At 47.9% G+C, this 18,393-nt stretch overlaps 1 protein-coding gene across 4 annotated transcripts in view; it reads right to left on the bottom strand.

The window, feature by feature from the left end:
• Nucleotides 1-18,393, bottom strand: part of lpar1 (lysophosphatidic acid receptor 1) — a 115,395-nt gene that overhangs the window by 54,874 nt on the left and 42,128 nt on the right. For 3 of the 4 annotated variants that reach the window (XM_072517327.1, XM_072517329.1, XM_072517328.1), the window contains exons 2-3: nucleotides 12,407-12,516; nucleotides 5,466-6,210 (exon numbers count right to left, since the gene is read on the bottom strand). In XM_072517327.1, the coding sequence (XP_072373428.1) occupies nucleotides 5,466-6,201 (736 nt within the window). In that variant the 5' untranslated portion in view covers nucleotides 6,202-6,210; nucleotides 12,407-12,516. Of the gene's footprint in view, nucleotides 1-5,465; nucleotides 6,211-12,108; nucleotides 12,255-12,406; nucleotides 12,517-18,393 lie in introns of those variants that run through there. The other variant, XM_072517330.1, reaches the window with a different exon arrangement.

The raw sequence follows: 18,393 nt of genomic DNA, 5'->3' as shown, positions 1-18,393 counted from the left end.
ACAAAACTCTACAATTAGGTCACCTGAAGAAATAGGAGGATAGGTAATCCAAAGCTTTGTCAAAGAGGCAGGTTTTAAGGTGCGCCTGAAAGACGAAGGCGGCAGAGAGGTTTAGGCGGGAATTGTTGCCTAGGCAGCTGGACAAGGCTGCCAATGGCAAGTGACTTAAAAGTATAGGATTCAGGAGTGGTCTAAATTTGAGGAATGCAGATCTCAAGGTTGGAGGAAATCAGAGAAATATGGAAGGGCAGCATCACGGAGGGACTGGGTGAGAATTGGTAAAGTGAAGCATTACTCAACCATGAGCCAATTTAGATCATCGAGCACAGGGGCGATGGGTGAACGAGACCGAAGGCAAGGGGCAGGAGATTTAGAGCGGCCTTCAGGAGAAGGTTTTTACACCCAGGGGTTGATGGGAGTTTGGAACGTACTGCCTGAAAGGCTGGTAGAGGCAGGAATCCACAACATTTAAAAACCAGTTCGACGAGCACTTGAAACGCCACACCATAATTGGCTACAGACCTGTAAAATGGGATTAGGATAGATACGTGCTTAATGACTGGCACAGGCATGATGGGCAGAAGGGCTGCTTTTTTGTGCACTCTATTACTTGATGAGAGTTAGAAAATAAGCAGGAAGATTTTGACGTCAATGTAGGGAGGAAGATGGGGGGGGTGGCGGTGGAGGTGCTGGAGAGGAGAGTATTGGAATGCTCAAGTACAAAGCCAATGGATGAGGGCTTCAGCAATAGAGAAGTTGAGCATGGGGACTGAATCATAGAATTTACAGAGCAGAAGGAGGCAATTCAGCCCATCGAATCTGTACCGGCCCATGGAAAGAGCACCTATTTAAGCCCACACCTCCACCCTATCCCTGGAACACAGTAACCCCACCTAACCCAAGGGCAATTTAGCATGGCCAATCCGCCTAACCTGCACATCTTTGGAGTGACGTCAATGGCTGACGTCAATGGCTTTCGCTTTCGTCTAGCTGGAGGAATCTTCTGCACATCCTATACTGGATGGCGGATAAACAGCCTGACAACATAGAGACAGTGGCTGGGTCAAGAATGGTCAAGAGAGGTGCAGGGTTTTGAGGTGCCTTCAATTTACATGTAAAGATTACGTACTAACATACGAATTGGGAGCAGGAGTAGGCCACTCGGCCCCTCGAGCTTGCTCCGCCATTCAAGAAGATCATGGCTGATCTAATTCCACATTCCCGTGACAACCTTTCGCCCCCTTAATTTTCAAGAATCCATCTACTTCCGCCTTAAAGATATTCAAAGACTCCGCCTCAGCCACTTTTTGAGGAGGGAGAGAGTTCGAAAGTCTCGCACCCCTCAGAATAAAAATCTTCATCTTTCTGAAATGGACGAGCGGAGTGTGATACATTGAAGACGCTACATGGTTGTATTTACAGGAGGTCACTTTCAGTCGCGTAACAATAGTCCCTCTAACCATGGACAGAGGAACCCAGAGCTAGATGGGAGGAAACTCCATCACAGTTTTCTCTCCCAATTGTTATCTTTCCAAAAGACTACAGGCGGGATTTAATTAAAAGGGAATGAAGTCCCATAGCGAGCACGTTTAGCCGGGTGTTTCCCGGCGGCAAGAAACACACCATTGAATGGCACTCGGGTTAGATAGGGGCCTCAGCGTAGAACGCATGGCCGTGGCTGCACATAGCCCCGTTTTGTACACTGGGGTTGTCCGCTTGCCGGAACTCCTCAGTGTAGCGAGAGATCGGAGCGGCATTTTTAAATAGTGTGCCGATCTCGAAGGCCCCCGAAGCAACCCCCGAACCCTGACACGCCCCCTCAAGCCCCAATGCACTATGGGAGGGTCTACAGCCCAGCACCCCATCCCCCAACACCCAGGCATGGCACCCCAGCCCAATCGCCGCCACGCAAAAAATGCCAGCTTGTCACCTTGGCACTGCTAAGGTGCCAGGCTAGCACTGCCAGGGTACTAGGGTACCACCTTTCCCAAAGGACATGCGCCTGGGGGCCTTCAATCTCCTGGGAGACCGCCATGAGCGCTGTTGTGCCTGGTCCCTGTTTGTGGAGACCAGTACTGAACGACACTCGCCCAAGGTCTCCCAGGCAAAGGGGATAGATCCCACGCCTCGGGTATCTCAGGAAACTGCACATTAAAGTGAGACTAGCTGTCTCGCTTTAAGATGCAGGTTTGCCAAAAAAAAGTGATCCTGCCCATAGTGGGTGGGATTTACATCACAATGCCTCAGGAGATCTTGTTAGATCCTGCGAGGCGATGCGAGCCGGGTAGATCCTGGGAACGGGGACTCCCGGCTTCTATCGACCATGTTACGCCACGGCACGCTGCTTTTCGGGGGTAGCACGGCAGTTCGATCGCACCCTACATTTTAAAAGTTTCCTGCACTAAGCTCCTCACTAACATTAAAAACATAACCCACCCTAGAGATCAGACGGTGCATTAACCACACACGCTGAGAGCCTTGAATTACAGGCAGAATGGGAGCCAGCTGTAAAGTTAAATACAGAAAATTGGAGACTATGAAGCGAGCCACACTGTCGCACCAGGACAGGCATTGTTAGATAGATGAAAGTGCTCCATTTCGAAAAGGGGGGATGATATGAATCTATTGTCAGCAAAGTTCGACCCTGTTGTTTATAGTGACCATTGGGCCTGGGATTTATTCATGACGCAAATCAAGGTTCACGTTCACTTTACATTGGCCCCTCTGCCAGGAATTCACACCAGAATTCGCTGAGAATCGCATTGTGCATGGCGGATTGTTTTAAATAAGAAAGTCGTGGAACAAAACCAAATTAGCATGAGCCATCAGGACCTCAAGGAAAACACAGAACATAGATCAGTCAAACCCATCTTAAACCGCCTGGATGTCATGAAAATTAAAAATTTGCCACCCTCAAGAATATCGTTCATGTACATTAAACGCAAACCTGTTTCGAAAATACATGACTGGAAGCTCTCCTCTTTTTAACGTAACAGATTCTGATGTTCTAAAAGGGAAAGAGGCAGAAAATACCACTGCAATTTTACTTTACGTACACATTCCTTCGGGGAAATTAGTGTGTCCTTGCAACTTACGCCATTATGGAGTGGATCTGGGTAGTTAAGCAGAAACGTGTAACCGTGGGCTAACTCCAAAAAAAATGTTCACTACATCAGTACCTGCTGTGAGCAAAGCTAGCTGCAAACTCTAATGAGGCAACAAAGAAAGCTGCTGTAAAGAGCACTGTGTTCGGTTACGTTCCCTAGCTCGCCCAGAATTACGGCCAAGGTTTCTGTCTGGCCAGATATCAACTGATCAAGAACAGGGAGTTACAAGCGAAGATATCCCTGTGTCTCACCATCCTTGATCAAACAACAATTCTTCTGAGAGAAAGGTTTTTCTTTCACCATATTAGCGAACAAAGAGAGCTGTCTTTGAAACTTCTGGCAGAAGCTGTTGCCGTGCAGACTGGACAATGTTGATGTATGGCTCTGCCTCACAGTACCAGGCATCTGCTAAACTTGATAACAAGTGGTAGAGGAAACAGCAATTCCTTTTAATCACTTTTGGACCACAGACAGGCGATTACTTAACTAATATCTGAATGCTGAATTGGTTCCTTGTTGCTCAGTATAGAACTTCAATATTGACATCGGGATAGACTCTCAAAATCCACAAGTGAAGCCATCTACGGCCAGCTTGGGAATTGTACATCGTTCGCAGCACAGAAACAGTCCAATCGGCCCAACACAAAACGAGCATCCTCCTATCCTACCTCCTGTCACCCTTCAGCATATCCTTCCATTCCTTCCCTCCCTCGTGTACCTTTCCAAGCTTCTCCTCAAATACATCTCCACCATCTGCCTCAACTGCTCCCTGGGGCAGAGACCTCTACATTCCCACCACTCTCTGGATAAAGAGGTCACCCCCTCCGCCCCCCCTCCCGTCCCCCGCCCCCACATTCCCAGTGCAATGTAATTGTGACTACCTGTTATGGGCCAGGGTTTAGAGAACCCCAAAGTGTATCATGGAGTTCACCTGACCCACAACTTTTAATAGATTGTGGTATGGGGAGCACACGGCCCACTCTACAGGTGTGGTCCCAAACAACATCCAGAAGACAAAAGAAACACCTTTTACCAGAAGCACATTAGGTTTACATTCACTACTGAGAACATTTATAATTTTGAATTCACCAAAATGATCAAGAGATAGTCTTTTGATGGCAGAGAGAACAGCAGTACACCTGCTCTGTCTGGCTTCAGCTCCAACACTGAAAACGAAACTAAAACACACCCTGCAGCAAACAGCCTAAAACGAAAGTAAAAAGCTGACTGACAGCCCAGCTCCACTCACACTCTGACATCACTGCAGTAATAAACACCCATTTCGTAAAGGTACTCTCACTACAGATACTTATATACACACCCATCTATAAACACCCATTTCTTAAAGGTACTCTCACATGACACTACCTTTTATTTAGGGCCCTTGCTTTCGGACACTCCCTACAAGTGGAAAACACGTTCTCCACGTCTATCCTGTCAAACTCTTTCGTAATTTCGAAGGCCTTCACCAGGTCACCTCTCAGCCTTCTCCCTTGTTATAACCTGCCTGCTTACCCTTGGCTGGGGACTAATGACAATCCCACAATCCATAACCTGTCTGCTTACCACTGGCTGGGGACTAATGACAATCCCACAATCCTGTGGGAGTATGAGCTTCCCCAATGAGGGGGGCGGAGAAATCATTAGCAGACTCTCTGTATAAATAAAGCTGGCCAGTTTGGAACCAGCCAGGAAGGAGTGTGCAGCAAGGGAAGTTGCTGCTGCTGTTGTATATACATGTTATTGTAAATAAATGTTATTTCTTTGTATCCTTAAAACTCGTGCTGGATTCTTCGTGGCCCTCACAAAATCCCTAAATGGAGAAATCTGTCCTAGTCGTCCCCTTTAGTCGCACCCTCTCAGTTTTGGCACTGTTCCAGCAAATATGGGTCATTGGCCCTGGTTCAGCGCACTTCCTGGCACCCAAGCAGAGAGCGGAGTGCAGAATAAAATGTAAAAACACAACTAAAGGCCACTAAATTTGCAAATTCTTGACGGTTGCACTAAAATGTTTATATTGAGCAAGTTGAAGGACCACAGATCTGAGGAGTCCTGTACAAATTGACAATTAGAAGGTAGTTGCTGAAGCATGCATCAACAAGGACCATTTGGACAACAGTACACTGCCCCGTAGCAAGCCCCTCATTTGTTAAAGACACTTAGACGGAAATATGTCTCGATTTATTTTTAAGATGACAGAAATGATACCCACAATAAGCTTCAGTTTTATTGTTACCCAACAAGTCTTAACCTGACTCCGAAGGCTGAGAAAATGGGAAGGAAAACAGCCAAATGCAAATAATAGACGTCAGTGAACTTTTAGCAGCACTTGAACAGGGAAAAATAGGACATGCTCACCAAGAACTATAGCAACGGTCTTCAACAGACTCATCATGGTGTCACGGTTTCTGCGAGGTCCCGAGCTGTGGCGAGACATACGCATAGTCCTCTGCCGCACATAGACAAAGATGTGGGCGTAGAGGATCACCATGACGACAAAGGTGACCAGATTGAAAATAGCCCAGAATATCAAGTAGGAGCTGCTATAGAGTGGCGCCATGGTGGAGCAGGTGCTGATGTTGCAGATGCAATTCCAACCCACGCTGGGGATTGCGCCCATGAGGATGGCCATGGTCCATATCACCACGATCACCACCACAACGCGCCGGTTGCTCATCCTGGTGTGGAGCTGCATGCGGAAGACGGTTATGTGCCTCTCGATGGCGATGGCCAGCAGGTTGGCCACCGAGGCGGTGAGGCTGGTATCGATGAGGCCTTGGCGGAGGAGCCACGTGCTGACGGTCAACCTGCGGGTGTTGGGCCCCGTGTTGAACATGAGGTAAAAGTAGGCCAGGCCGGCAAAGAAGTCGGCCGCCGCTAAATTTGCCATCAAATAATAAATAGGGAAATGGAAGCGACGGTTCACGTAAATGGCGATCATAACGAGCAGGTTGGCAAGCATGATGAAGATGCAGACGGTGATACCCAGGCCCATAACCAGTTTGCTGACTGCGTTCCATTCTGTTGCTAAGGGTTTCTCACTGTTGTTGTAAAAAAAGGTAATGGTTTCGTTGCGGAAGCAGTGTTCTTCCATCCTGGTAACCTGCGAACGAAAAGAAGGAGGGGTTAAGTGCAAAGCAGAAACAAGTATTTAAGTCTCGCGGCACTGGGTACTGAGGCCTTGGACAATCGGAATGTGATTTCAAACACAACTGTGAAAGAACTTTTGTCAGGCTTTTAATTTCCTTTCACCATTGATAGATCCTCATCAAACCACATGTATGTATTAGAGAGCAGGGCCTGCTGAAAGTTATGCCGTTCGCCGTCTAATCAAATGGATTAATGGGGTAAACTTTACAAGGATGGGGCAACTGGGGCAGATAATTTAAACCTTTTCTCCCACTCACCAACAGATCAAAAGCAGTATGTGCTTGGGGGGGTCATTGTGAGCTAGTAACGGCACAGCAAAGGCAAAAGACATCTGAGACCTCAGTGCACGATGGGACCAATTTGTAACCCTATATCTGTAACCAACGAGATTAAAGTATTGAGAATCAGAGGAACAAGGGGGAAGAAATAAAAAGGGGCGAATTAAAGCCAAATCAAGTCGAGAAAAGGAAATAAAGAGAGGAAACGATAGCTTGGATTGAGAGAGAGGCTGGAAAAAGAAAAAAAGTTGACATCTTTAAACTCCAACAACAATTTGCTACCTGCTGAAATGAGATTGAACAGTTTTATTTGTTCGCCCCTCTGGGTTGGAGAGGTCCGCATCGCAAGAGATATTATCACATTGTTTAAAGGGTAATAATACGGTTCGGAGCCCTAATTTTCAGTAACGAGTTGAATGGGTAATTGATATGTAAATCCAGCACGTTGAGGTTAACGGCAAGATGTCAATTATTGAGAGGCAATCCGAGGAATGATGCAAATTGACCAGCAAGATTCCAATTTTGCAATTGACAGAGGTATCATCCCAGTCGTTGAACTCACTGGTTGAACTGCGCACATTGATAATGTCGCAGTCGTGAACTCCCATCTACATTCCAGGAAAACTTGCTCTCCCTAAAATTAATTCTGAAATTTAAACTGAGCCTGTCACTTGCGAGCTCCCTCACAACACTCAAGTGGGACCTGGACAGCACGTGCTACAGAACATAAAAAATATGGGCTGATTTCCCGTTTTCCCAGGTTATTCCCAATGACATTTCATTTTTGGATGCTACAGATGAGTCACCGCACATTAAATCCAGAATGTAAGTTAACTAGGGCAGCACGGTAGCACAAGGGCATAGCACTGTGGCTTCACAGCGTCAGGGTAGCAGGTTCAATTCCCCGCTGGGTCACAGTCTGCACGTTCTCCCCGTGTCTGCGTGGGTTTCCTCCGGGTGCTCCGGTTTCCTCCCACATATCCAAAGACGTGCAGGTTAGGTGGATTGGCCATGCTAAATTGCCCTTAGTGACAAAAAAGGTTAGGAGGGGTTATTGGGTTATGGGGATAGGGTGGAAGTGAGGGCTTAAGTGGGTCGGTGCAGACTGGATGGACCAAATGGCCTCTTTTTGCACTGCATGTTCTATGTAGGACTCTATAATGGATTGACTTGGTTTCTTAAGCTAATTGCATCTAGTAAGTTAACATCGCTCCATTCATACATCCAGCTTAACTGACTCAAGTGGTGGATATGATTCCAAGCATTAAGACCAGAAGCAGGCACAGTTTTCCATTCTTGATCCAAAGCCAATTGTATACAATATACCACTTCCCTGGACTCCCATTCTATAAAATCAGTCACTACGCACCAACATTCTGCTGAAAGCAGCAACAGCCAGAGACGTTTGAGGATGCCATTGCAGCCAGATATTGCACTTGATTCATCGCATTCCCGGTGCATTAGCACCTGACAAAGTTACCACCACCATGAGGCTGAAGCCACGTCACAACAATGCTAAATTGGGGGTGTTAATCTAGCGGTCAGGCCTGAACTGGTCGCAATGTGAAGAGCAGCAATACTGCAGCTCGTGGGGGAGTCACACAGATTCATCCCAGTGCCCGGTGTGGCCACATTTACATTATGACAACCAGGTTAATGTAAAGCGAAGTTGTGTACCGGTAATGTCCATTTTCTGGAGACAAGGGTTCAAATTTCACTACGGCAGCTGATGGAACTGAATTTTCTCTCAATTCATTGACTGAATAGGAGTGCCGCTGGGTAGACCAGCATTTATTGCCCATTCCTAGTTGCCCGTCAGCAGGTAGTGGTGATTTGTTGCTTAAGTTGCTGCAGTCCTTGAAGTGTAGGTACACCCACCGTGCTGTCAGGGCAGGAGTTCCAGGATTTTGTTCCAGCGACAGTGAAGGAACGGCGATTATATTCCCACGTCAGGGTGGCGAGTGACTTGGAGGGGAACCTCCAGGTGGTGGGGTTCCCAGGTATCTGCTGCTCTTGTCCTTCTAGATGGCAGTGGCCGTGGGTTTGGAAGGTGCTGTCTGAGGAACCTTGGTGAGCCGCTGCAGTGCATCTTGTAGATGGCACACACGGCTGCCACTGTTCGTCGGTGGTGGAGGATTTGAATGTTTGTGGAAGGGGGAGCAATCAAGCGGGGCTGCTTTGTCCTGGATGGCGTTGAGTTCTTGAGTGTTGTTGGAACTGCACTCATCCAGGCAAGTGGAGAATATTCCATCACACTCCTGACTTGTGCCTTGTAGATGGTGGACAGGCTTTGTGGGGGTCAGGAGGTGAGTTACTCGCTGTAGGATTCCTAGCCTTTGACCTGTCCTGGTAACCACAGTATTAATGTGGCTTGTCCAGTTCAGTTTATGATCAATGGCAACCCCCAGGATGTTGATTGTGGGAGATTCAGCGATGGTAATGCCATTGAATGTCAAGGGGCGATGGATAGATCCTCTCTAGTAGGAGATGGTCATTGTCTGGCACTTGTGTGGCACAAATGTAACTTACCATATGTCAGCCCAAGCCTGGATATTGTCCAGGTCTTGCTTCATTTGGACATGGACTGCTTCATTATCTGAGGAGTCACGAAAGGTGCTGAGCATTGCGCAGTCATCCGCAAACATCCCCTACCTCTGACCCTATGATGGAAGGGAGGTCATTGATGAAGCAGCTGAAGATGGTTGGGCCTAGGACACTACCCCGAGGAACTCCTGCAGTGATGTCCTGGAGCCGAGATGATTGACCTCCAACCAGCACAACCGTCTTCCTTTGTGCCGGGTATGACTCCAACCAGCGGAGAGTTTTCCCCCTGATTCCCATTGACTCCAGTTTATTCCTTGATGCCACGCTCGGTCCAACGTTGCCTTGGTGTCGAGGGCAGTCACTCACCTCAGAGAGTCAGTTATGGCAGGAGGCAACAGTGTTTTTTTGCACCAGGGAATTACTGCATTTATGCAGCTATAGTCGTTGGTGAGAATTTAATTGGGTGAGGTTATGCTCACAGAATGTAAAACACATTTTAAGAATGCAAGAATCTAAACATGGATGGATTGCTGCCTACTTAGTAACACATAGTGTCACTTTGATTTACAATCCTTATTCAACTGAAGAATTTAAAAAGCAACCAAAACTCATTCATCAGATTGTGGCAGTTACTTTGAAATATCACCTCCAGAGTAAATTAAGAATCAAACCTAGACATTATTTTCATGGATGCAAACTTACCACATCTCAGTCACATGACTTTCCTCTATTTTGACGCCAACACACTTAAATTAATGGGTCAATATTGAAAAGGAACACCCAAGGATTGTTGCCCAACGCTCAGCCCCTAATGGTGACAACAGTTGTGCCCAGGTTTCTACTTTATCTTGGGGTTCACGTGTCTAGCTCTTGGAAGGTAGCAGCGCTTAATGAGGGAGTAGATAGTGAAACACGAGACCTCAGGCCTCATCAGAATTGTCACGGCGCAGAAGGTGGCCATTTGGCCGATCGTGTTTCCACCGTCTGTTACCCTCCGCCTTCTCTCCATAACCCATAATAGAGGGGCACAAGATCATGACAGGTTTAGATAAGGTGGACAAAGAAAAGCTACCCCCATTGGTTGATGGTGCGAGGAGTAGGGGACACGGATCAAGCGTTTTGTGCAAGGGGAGCGGAGGCGATGTGAGGAAGGACATTTTTACACAGCGAGTGCTAATGACCTGGAACTCATCGACCATGGGAGCGGTGGAACTGGAGATGACGAACGATTTCAAAGGGAAATTGGATGAAATTGGGGGAAATAAACTCGCAGGGACGTGGGGAGAGAGCAGGGGAATGGGACTGGCTGAATTGCTCTGCGGAGAGCTAGCATGGACTCAGTGGGCTGAATGGCCTCTTTCTGTGCCAGACAAACGATTCTATGAATGCATGCGTTAAAATGAAACATGTAAATTAACTTTCTTTCCAAATCCTTATCGGTGGCGGTGGTGGCGGGGGAGGAAGAACCCACAAACGTACTACCTCTGGACTAATTAAATTAACGAGAGTGGTGACTCATTACTGAGGAGTGTACAGTACAGTTCCAATAATCTGATTCACAGGTCTTCAACAGAGAAAAGAAAGTTCAACAATAGAATCCTTCCAGCCTCAAGATTTTAATCGCACAATTGTGTGCTCCGTTTTCACACACACAGGTACCTCTGCTTCATCTGTCCCGGTCACACCACAGTGTCTGAAATGGCTGTGATCTAATTAGCAGTGGATTCTTATTAGATTTCACTCAAGCTTGACCACAGATTTCTTCAACCTGCCGTTGTAGTTCTATCTGAATGTGGTATTGTCACTTTTGTGGAGTGAAGCATTTGAGCGCTGAATGCTCTTTCTGGCATTCGGCATGCGTCGTCTTTTTGTCGTCTTCTAACACTGCCACAATTACTCTGTAAATTTCCAGCACTCGGGACAACGTGAAGACGGTCCCGGGACATTAAACGGCTTATTTTCAAGAATAACTGCAAACTAACTGTGTGGGCAGTGCTAGCCAAAGTCCCTCATCCCTGTAACCATTCTGGTAACTCCCCTCTGCACTCTCTAAAGGACCTGTGGTGTTCTTTGTGTTGATCAGATCTTAGGATGGTTGGCGTAGCGTTCACAAAGACCGCAACCAGCTTTTATATTGAACAAAGCTAAAGATTTATTTACACTACTTAATTGAATTTGACTCTTACTTCTATATAATAAATAATTGACAATAATCATACAATCTACACTCATCTATCACTAATCTCTACACTAATACAATAACTATGATCTGCTCTCACTCACACTAGCTTTCCTACAGTCTGTTCTCTAACCTTCTCCTCAACTCTCTCCCAGAAGGCTTAGCATTGATGCTTTATATAGTTCTGCATCTCGCTCCCTCTAGTGATTAATTCAGACATTACATTAACCCTTACAGTTCTGTACATTTCTCATTATGTCACGGGATCCTCACATCCTTCCGAACGTCTGGTGACTAGAACTGGATGCAATTTTCTAGTCAGGGCCTAATTAAAGCTTTATAAACTTTCAGCATAACTTCCCTCGATGCCTCTATTTACGAAGCCCATGATTCCCTTTGTTTTGCTAACCTCTCTCTCAGTATGTCCTGCCATCTTTAAAACTCATGCACGCCAATCCCACGTGCACCCCGCCCCACCCCACCCCCACTGCACCCCCGCCTTCAGGTGAATGGGCAAACGATTTAAAGTTTTAAAAAGTCCGAGGTAATAGCCAACTGAAACACTAATGCGTCAGCTTTGATATTAATTATTACTTAGTCAGTGAAGAAAAATAAATTATTTAGCCTGCCCAGTAATAACGCGCACCTCACATCGCAGACAACAGATAATTGGCTTATATAGTGAATATTGCACAATTCATGGCAAGGATCTGATTGTTACGGAGCCAGACCCTTCCCCCGCACGCAAAAAAAATCATTTATTCTGCAATACACCACCATCCTGAATTGTTGTTGTATTACCTAGATCCTCCCCAACACGCTTCCACTCAATTCATCGATTGTTACTTACACCAGGTTTCAGTGACGTCACTTTCTCCAGTCACAGAAAAAGAAGCAAGGAGACATTATTATTTTCATTCTTCCCGGCATCGGTTGCCCTGCCTGCAGTTACCTAGGCTCCAAACTCCGGAACTCCCTCCCTAAACCTTTCTCTCCCCCTACAAACCTTGAACAAGACTTTAGTTTACTGTCCCAAATTTTAACGTGGTTCAAAAAAATTATATTGCGATTGATTGTGCCTCCAATCAAACCGCTCGGGCTGTTTACTAGGTTAAAGGTGCCACATAAACGTAAGTTGTTGTTTTTACCTTGTGGTCCGCGAGTCACCTCCGATTAAAGTTTGCGTGGATCCGCTTTGAGGCAAACCTCACCCACAGTCCACGAAAGGAACACGGTGTCCTTGCTGTTCTACCTGGACCTGAAAGGATTAACAGAAACCCGCTTAAATCAACATAACATGCATAAACTATTAATCTAAAAAGGATTGATGAGAAACAAAAGAGAAGTCTTGTCGAAGCTTGTCATCTTACACCCCTCAGGACAATTCGCAAGAACAACGCGGTCAGGAGAGGCAATGATTTATGCTGTATGAGTTGGCAAGTGGACTCTCCTTGATAGAGGCGTTCTCAGGTGACTGACAGTCATGGGTAACACTGCCTGATAAAACAAAATGGCACAAGCTGCATACTTAAATAATCTCACTCCAACACAGTTAATGGATCAACGATCCCAATTCCCGGAGTGCGTATATTTCTTTTTGGACATCTCACTATGATAACATCGAAAATGTAAATGAAGATGAAAATGGCAAAATAAGCAAACCACAAATATTTCTACTGTTAGGAAAACAAAGATAGTTCTAAGGGATTTATATTTGTATTGGTAAACCTAGCATTAACTGGGTTTATTTAATGTTTCTGTGCCTGGAAGAATAACACCTACAGTTAGAGTCATACTGAAAAAGGTGTTTGCATGTGTGGGGTTGGTTAAGTTCCAATTGTGTTTCTATTGTGCTTAGATAGGGCGACAACGTGAAGAATAAATAGGTCAGCAGAGGTATGCAGGTGTTGCTCAGCAACTTGGGACCTTGTAAGGTAGAGAAGCTTTAAAGTTTTCGTTTAGCTAATCTGATTGTAGTTGGAGATAGGTAGTGAGACAAAAGGCAGCTCCACAGCTCTGAGCAGTTGGTTTTAGCAGGCGAAAGAAGAAACATCCCTCTCAGCCTTGCTAGGAGAAAAGCCATACCATGGAGTAATGGTTAAGAAAACAGATGCCAGACATCTAAGCCGGGATTCTCCCCCGACCGGCAGGCGGGCCGTACCGGCGCCAAAGAGTGGCATGAACCACTCTGGTGTTGGGCCGCCCGGAAGTTGCGGAATTCTCCACACTTCCGGGGCTAGGCCAGCGCTGGAGTGGTTGGCGCCGCACCAACCGGCGGCGAAGGGCCTCCGCCGGCCGGCGCGAGTTGGCGCATGCGTGGGAGTGCCAGCGTGTTCTGGCGCATGCGCAGAACAAATGTACAAAATTATTCCCACAAGGCAGTTTTTCCAGGAAGTATTTTAACCAATTCTAATTCGATTTTAATTCAATTCCAAATTGTATGGTGCTGCGAATTGTGGGCGCGGTTTAACGGAAACTTTTGGAAGTGTCGTTTCAGGAGGGTTTGGCTGGGAATTTCTCCCGGCTCTGTTGGTGAGTTCCACACCATTATCTAACCACACTTGGTCACTTTTGTGGGCTCTTGAGGAGTTTCTCACCGGTTTAGAATTTCATCACCGGATAGCTGAATTCACCGGTGTGGTGATGTGCATCAATGTAAATGCATGTAGGCTAGCTAGACACTAGGTGGAGCACCGGAGACATGACACACAGACACTCAACCAATAGAACAGTTAGATAGGACACAACCAATGGGCATTCACGATACACAAGGAGGTGACATGACCACAGGAGGGCATTACACCAACCCATATATAAAGGACACCACACACATGATCTGCCTCTTTCCAGTGGAGACAGTCAGTGAGTACAGACACAGGGTTGATTCAATATCACTCCCACCACGTGGATTGCAACAACTGGTTAGTCAGTCTGGGTAGCTATAGTAGGATTAGCAGTAGTGTCGAACCCGAGTAATAGAAGTGTAAATAGTTTAATAAACGTGTTGAAGTTATCTCCACGTCTGAACCTTCCTTTGTCAAGTGCACCACAAGGAATCCGCTTATGTTACACCTACAACATAACAAATCAACCGGCTCCTCGGAGATCGGGCCACCATCTTGAAAGGGTGCCCTAGGGCTCGATCGAACCGATTCGTAACAGAGTCCCGGGAAGAGCATGTATAGCCAGGTGTTTCCTGGCAGTCGCGGCGACGGGAAAACACCACGCTATCTACCGAGACTCTGGTTCGATTCGGGGCTGAAGGGAGTAACACCCCGATGAGGCCATACTCAGTCCCATCTCATGCACTGAGGAGCTCCGCTCGCCAGAACTCCATAGAGCAGGGAGAGATCAAGACATCATTAATGGCGTCCCAATCGCTCGACCCACCCCCCTTACCCAACCTCCAAAAGCCCCAACTCACCTTTCAGGAGGTCCTCACGCCTCCCCCTCCTCCCCTCCCACCACACTGCACTGCATCCACACAAGGCAGTCCTGGGCCTATCCCCAGAACAGGAAAGATGCCAGCCTGGCAATGCCTGTGCCAGCTGGCAGTGGCACCTGGGCATCTTGGTAGTTCCAGGCTGGTGCCCAGGTGGTACTGCCAAGCTGGCACTGCCAAGGTGCCATTCTGCCCAGAGGGCAAGCAGCTGGGGGCATCTAATCCATGGGAAACCCCCACGAGTGCCGTTCCGTCTGGTCCCTGCCTGTGGGGACCAGCACGGAACATTGCCGGCCCAGGATATAGAACATAGAACATAGAAAATACAGCACAGAACAGGACCTTCGGCCCACTATGTTGTGCCGAACCTTTGTCCTAGATTAATCATAGATTATCATTGAATTTACAGTGCAGAAGGAGGCCATTCGGCCCCCTGAGTCTGCACCGGCTCTTGGAAAGAGCACCCCACCCAAACTCGACACCTCCACCCAACACCAAGGGCAATTTTGGACACTAAGGGCAATTTATCATGGCCAATCCACCTAACCTGCACATCTTTGGACTGTGGGAGGAAACCGGAGCACCCGGAGGAAATCCACGCAGACACGGGGAGGACGTGCAGACTCTGCACAGACAGTGACCCAAGCCGGAATCGAACCTGGGACCCTGAAGCTGTGAAGCAATTGTGCTATCCACAATGCTACCGTGCTGCCCTTAAGAACAAATAAATCTACACTATATAATTTTACCGTAATCCATGTACCTATCCAATAGCTGCTTGAAGGTCCCTAATGCTTCCGACTCAACTACTTCCACAGGCAGTGCATTCCATGCCCCCACTACTCTCTGGGTAAAGAACCTACCTCTGATATCCCTTCTATATCTTCCACCTTTCACCTTAAATTTATGTCCCCTTGTAATGGTTTGTTCCACCCGGGGAAAAAGTCTCTGACTGTCTACTCTATCTATTCCCCTGATCATCTTATAAACCTCTATCAAGTCGCCCCTCATCCTTCTCCGTTCTAATGAGAAAAGGCCTAGCACCCTCAACCTTTCCTCGTAAGACCAACTCTCCATTCCAGGTAACATCCTGGTAAATCTTCTTTGCACCTTTTCCTAAGCTTCCACATCCTTCCTAAAATGAGGCGACCAGAACTGTACACAGTACTCCAAATGTGGCCTTACCAAAGTTTTGTACAGCTGCATCATCACCTCACGGCTCTTAAATTCAATCCCTCTGTTAATGAACATGAGCACACCATAGGCCTTCTTCACAGCTCTATCCACTTGAGTGGCAACTTTCAAAGATGTATGAACATAGACCCCAAGATCTCTCTGCTCCTCCACATTGCCAAGAACTCTACCGTTAACCCTGTATTCCGCATTCGTATGTGTCCTTCCAAAATGGACAACCTCACACTTTTCAGGGTTAAACTCCATCTGCCACTTCTCAGCCCAGCTCTTCATCCTATCTATGTCTCTTTGCAGCCGACAACAGCCCTCCTTACTATCCACAACTCCACCAATCTTCGTATCGTCTGCAAATTTACTGACCCACCCTTCAACTCCCTCATCCAAGTCATTAATGAAAATCACAAACAGCAGAGGACCCAGAACTGATCCCTGCGGTACACCACTGGTAACTGGGATCCAGGCTGAATATTTGCCATCCACCACCACTCTGACTTCTATCGGTTAGCCAGTTTGTTATCCAACTGGCCAAATTTCCCACTATCCCATGCCTCCTTACTTTCTGCAGAAGCCTACCATGGGGAACCTTATCAAATGCCTTACTAAAATCCATGTACACTACATCCACTGCTTTACCTTCATCCACATGCTTGGTCACCTCCTCAAAGAATTCAATAAGATTTGTAAGGCAAGACCTACCCCTCACAAATCTGTGCTGACTATCCCTAATCAAGCAGTGTCTTTCCAGATGCTCAGAAATCCTATCCTTCAGTACCCTTTCCATTACTTTGCCCACCACCGAAGTAAGACTAACAAAGGGATTATCCAAGGCAAAGGGGTTAGAACCCAACACCTTGGGTACCTCAGGGAAATGCATATTAGAGTGAGACTAGCCGTCTCGCTCTATTGTGCAAATTTGCAGAATAGAGATCTCACCTACAATGGGCGGGATTCCGATCGCAATGTCCCGTGACATCACGTTAGATCTCGTGAGTCATGACGAGCCGGCTAGATCCCAGGAGAGGGATCTCCCGGCATCTGCCAGCCACGCCACCCTGCCCTTTGGGCGCACGTGGCTGGTCGATTGCGTCCCCGAACTCTAAGTGAGCTTCAGGGTCCCGCAGCCCCCCCCCCCCCCCCCCCCCCCCAACGAGCAATGTCACAACCACACACATACGGGCATTACCCCACACTGAGCCAATTGAGGATGCCCCAGTATGGGGTCGCTGAGGTCCCCCCTTCTCAAGTCTTACAACCCCTCCCCTTTCAGGACTCCCACCCAAAACCCGCCCAATCGTCCAGAGGTCCCTTCATACCCACCCTTCACCCCCCCCACCCCGACCCCTCATATCCCCCTCAGACCCTGCCTCTTGGCAGTGCCAGTGTGGTACTGCCACCTGCCATCCCGATAGCGTTCCTGCCAGCCTGGCAGTGCCACCTGGTCACCTTGGCAGTGCCAGGGGAGAGCCAGCGTGCCACCCTGCCCTGTCCCTGACCACCCAGGGGCCTCCAATGGCCTGGGAGACCCCCAAGTGCCGTTCCGCCTGGTCCATGTTTGTGCAGACCAGGACTAATCGGCGCCCGGCTGGGATCTCCTTGGCGAGGCCGATAGATGCCTGGAGCCGGTTAGATGTGGCATCAGCAATTGGGCGAGACTGGTTCCAGATCCACGATGTTTCACCGAGATCTGATTAGATCTCGCGAGGCATTGTGGACGTCCGGGATCCTGGGGGAGGTCCTCTCTCAGCATTTGCAGCTGGTAAACCGAGCCCTAAAACTCGCCCCGGGTGGATGGTACAATGTTGTGGATTACATCCCCTCTGACACCCTCTCAGGAGGAGGTAAGTTGCCGCTCTCTCAGAAGGCGGTATCAATTGGCACATACCAACCCACCACTGTCTCAGACTGGCCGTTGTGGGGCTGAGCTCTGTGCTCCCTGAATGTCAGTGCATCGCAGCCTGGAAACACCTTGGTTCGATGTTCACATCCCGCCTTGCTCTCACCCTTCCTTACTTCTGGAATCTCCTCCAGGACCCCTCTGACATCTCGGCACCTCTCCTGTTCTGGCCTCCTACGCGTCCGTTATTTTCACCCCTCTGTCAGAGGTGGCCGAAGCCTGGAATTCTCCCAAAAACCTTCCTAACATTTTTCCCGACTAGCTTAGGAACAGGGGAGTTCCTCTGTGTCCGGGAAAATATGCTCCCCTCGAGCATCACAAAAACAAATTGTCACGTTGCCGTTTGAGGGCAATGGCGGTGTGCTGATTGGCTGCCATATTTCCGACATAAGAACCGATATTTCAGAAGGGTACAGCCATCCACATTGGGGCAGCATGGTAGCATTGTGGATAGCACAATTGCTTCACAGCTCCAGGGTCCCAGGTTCGATTCCGGCTTGGGTCACTGTCTGTGTGGAGTCTGCACATCCTCCCCGTGTGCGCGTGGGTTTCCTCCGGGTGCTCCGGTTTCCTCCCACAGTCCAAAGATGTGCAGGTTAGGTGGA

This window comes from Scyliorhinus torazame, chromosome 9, assembly GCF_047496885.1.
Source record: "Scyliorhinus torazame isolate Kashiwa2021f chromosome 9, sScyTor2.1, whole genome shotgun sequence".
NCBI classification, from domain to species: Eukaryota; Metazoa; Chordata; class Chondrichthyes; order Carcharhiniformes; family Scyliorhinidae; genus Scyliorhinus; species Scyliorhinus torazame.
Note: the sequence above shows the minus strand (reverse complement) of the source record. Positions and strands in the feature narration are given on the sequence as shown.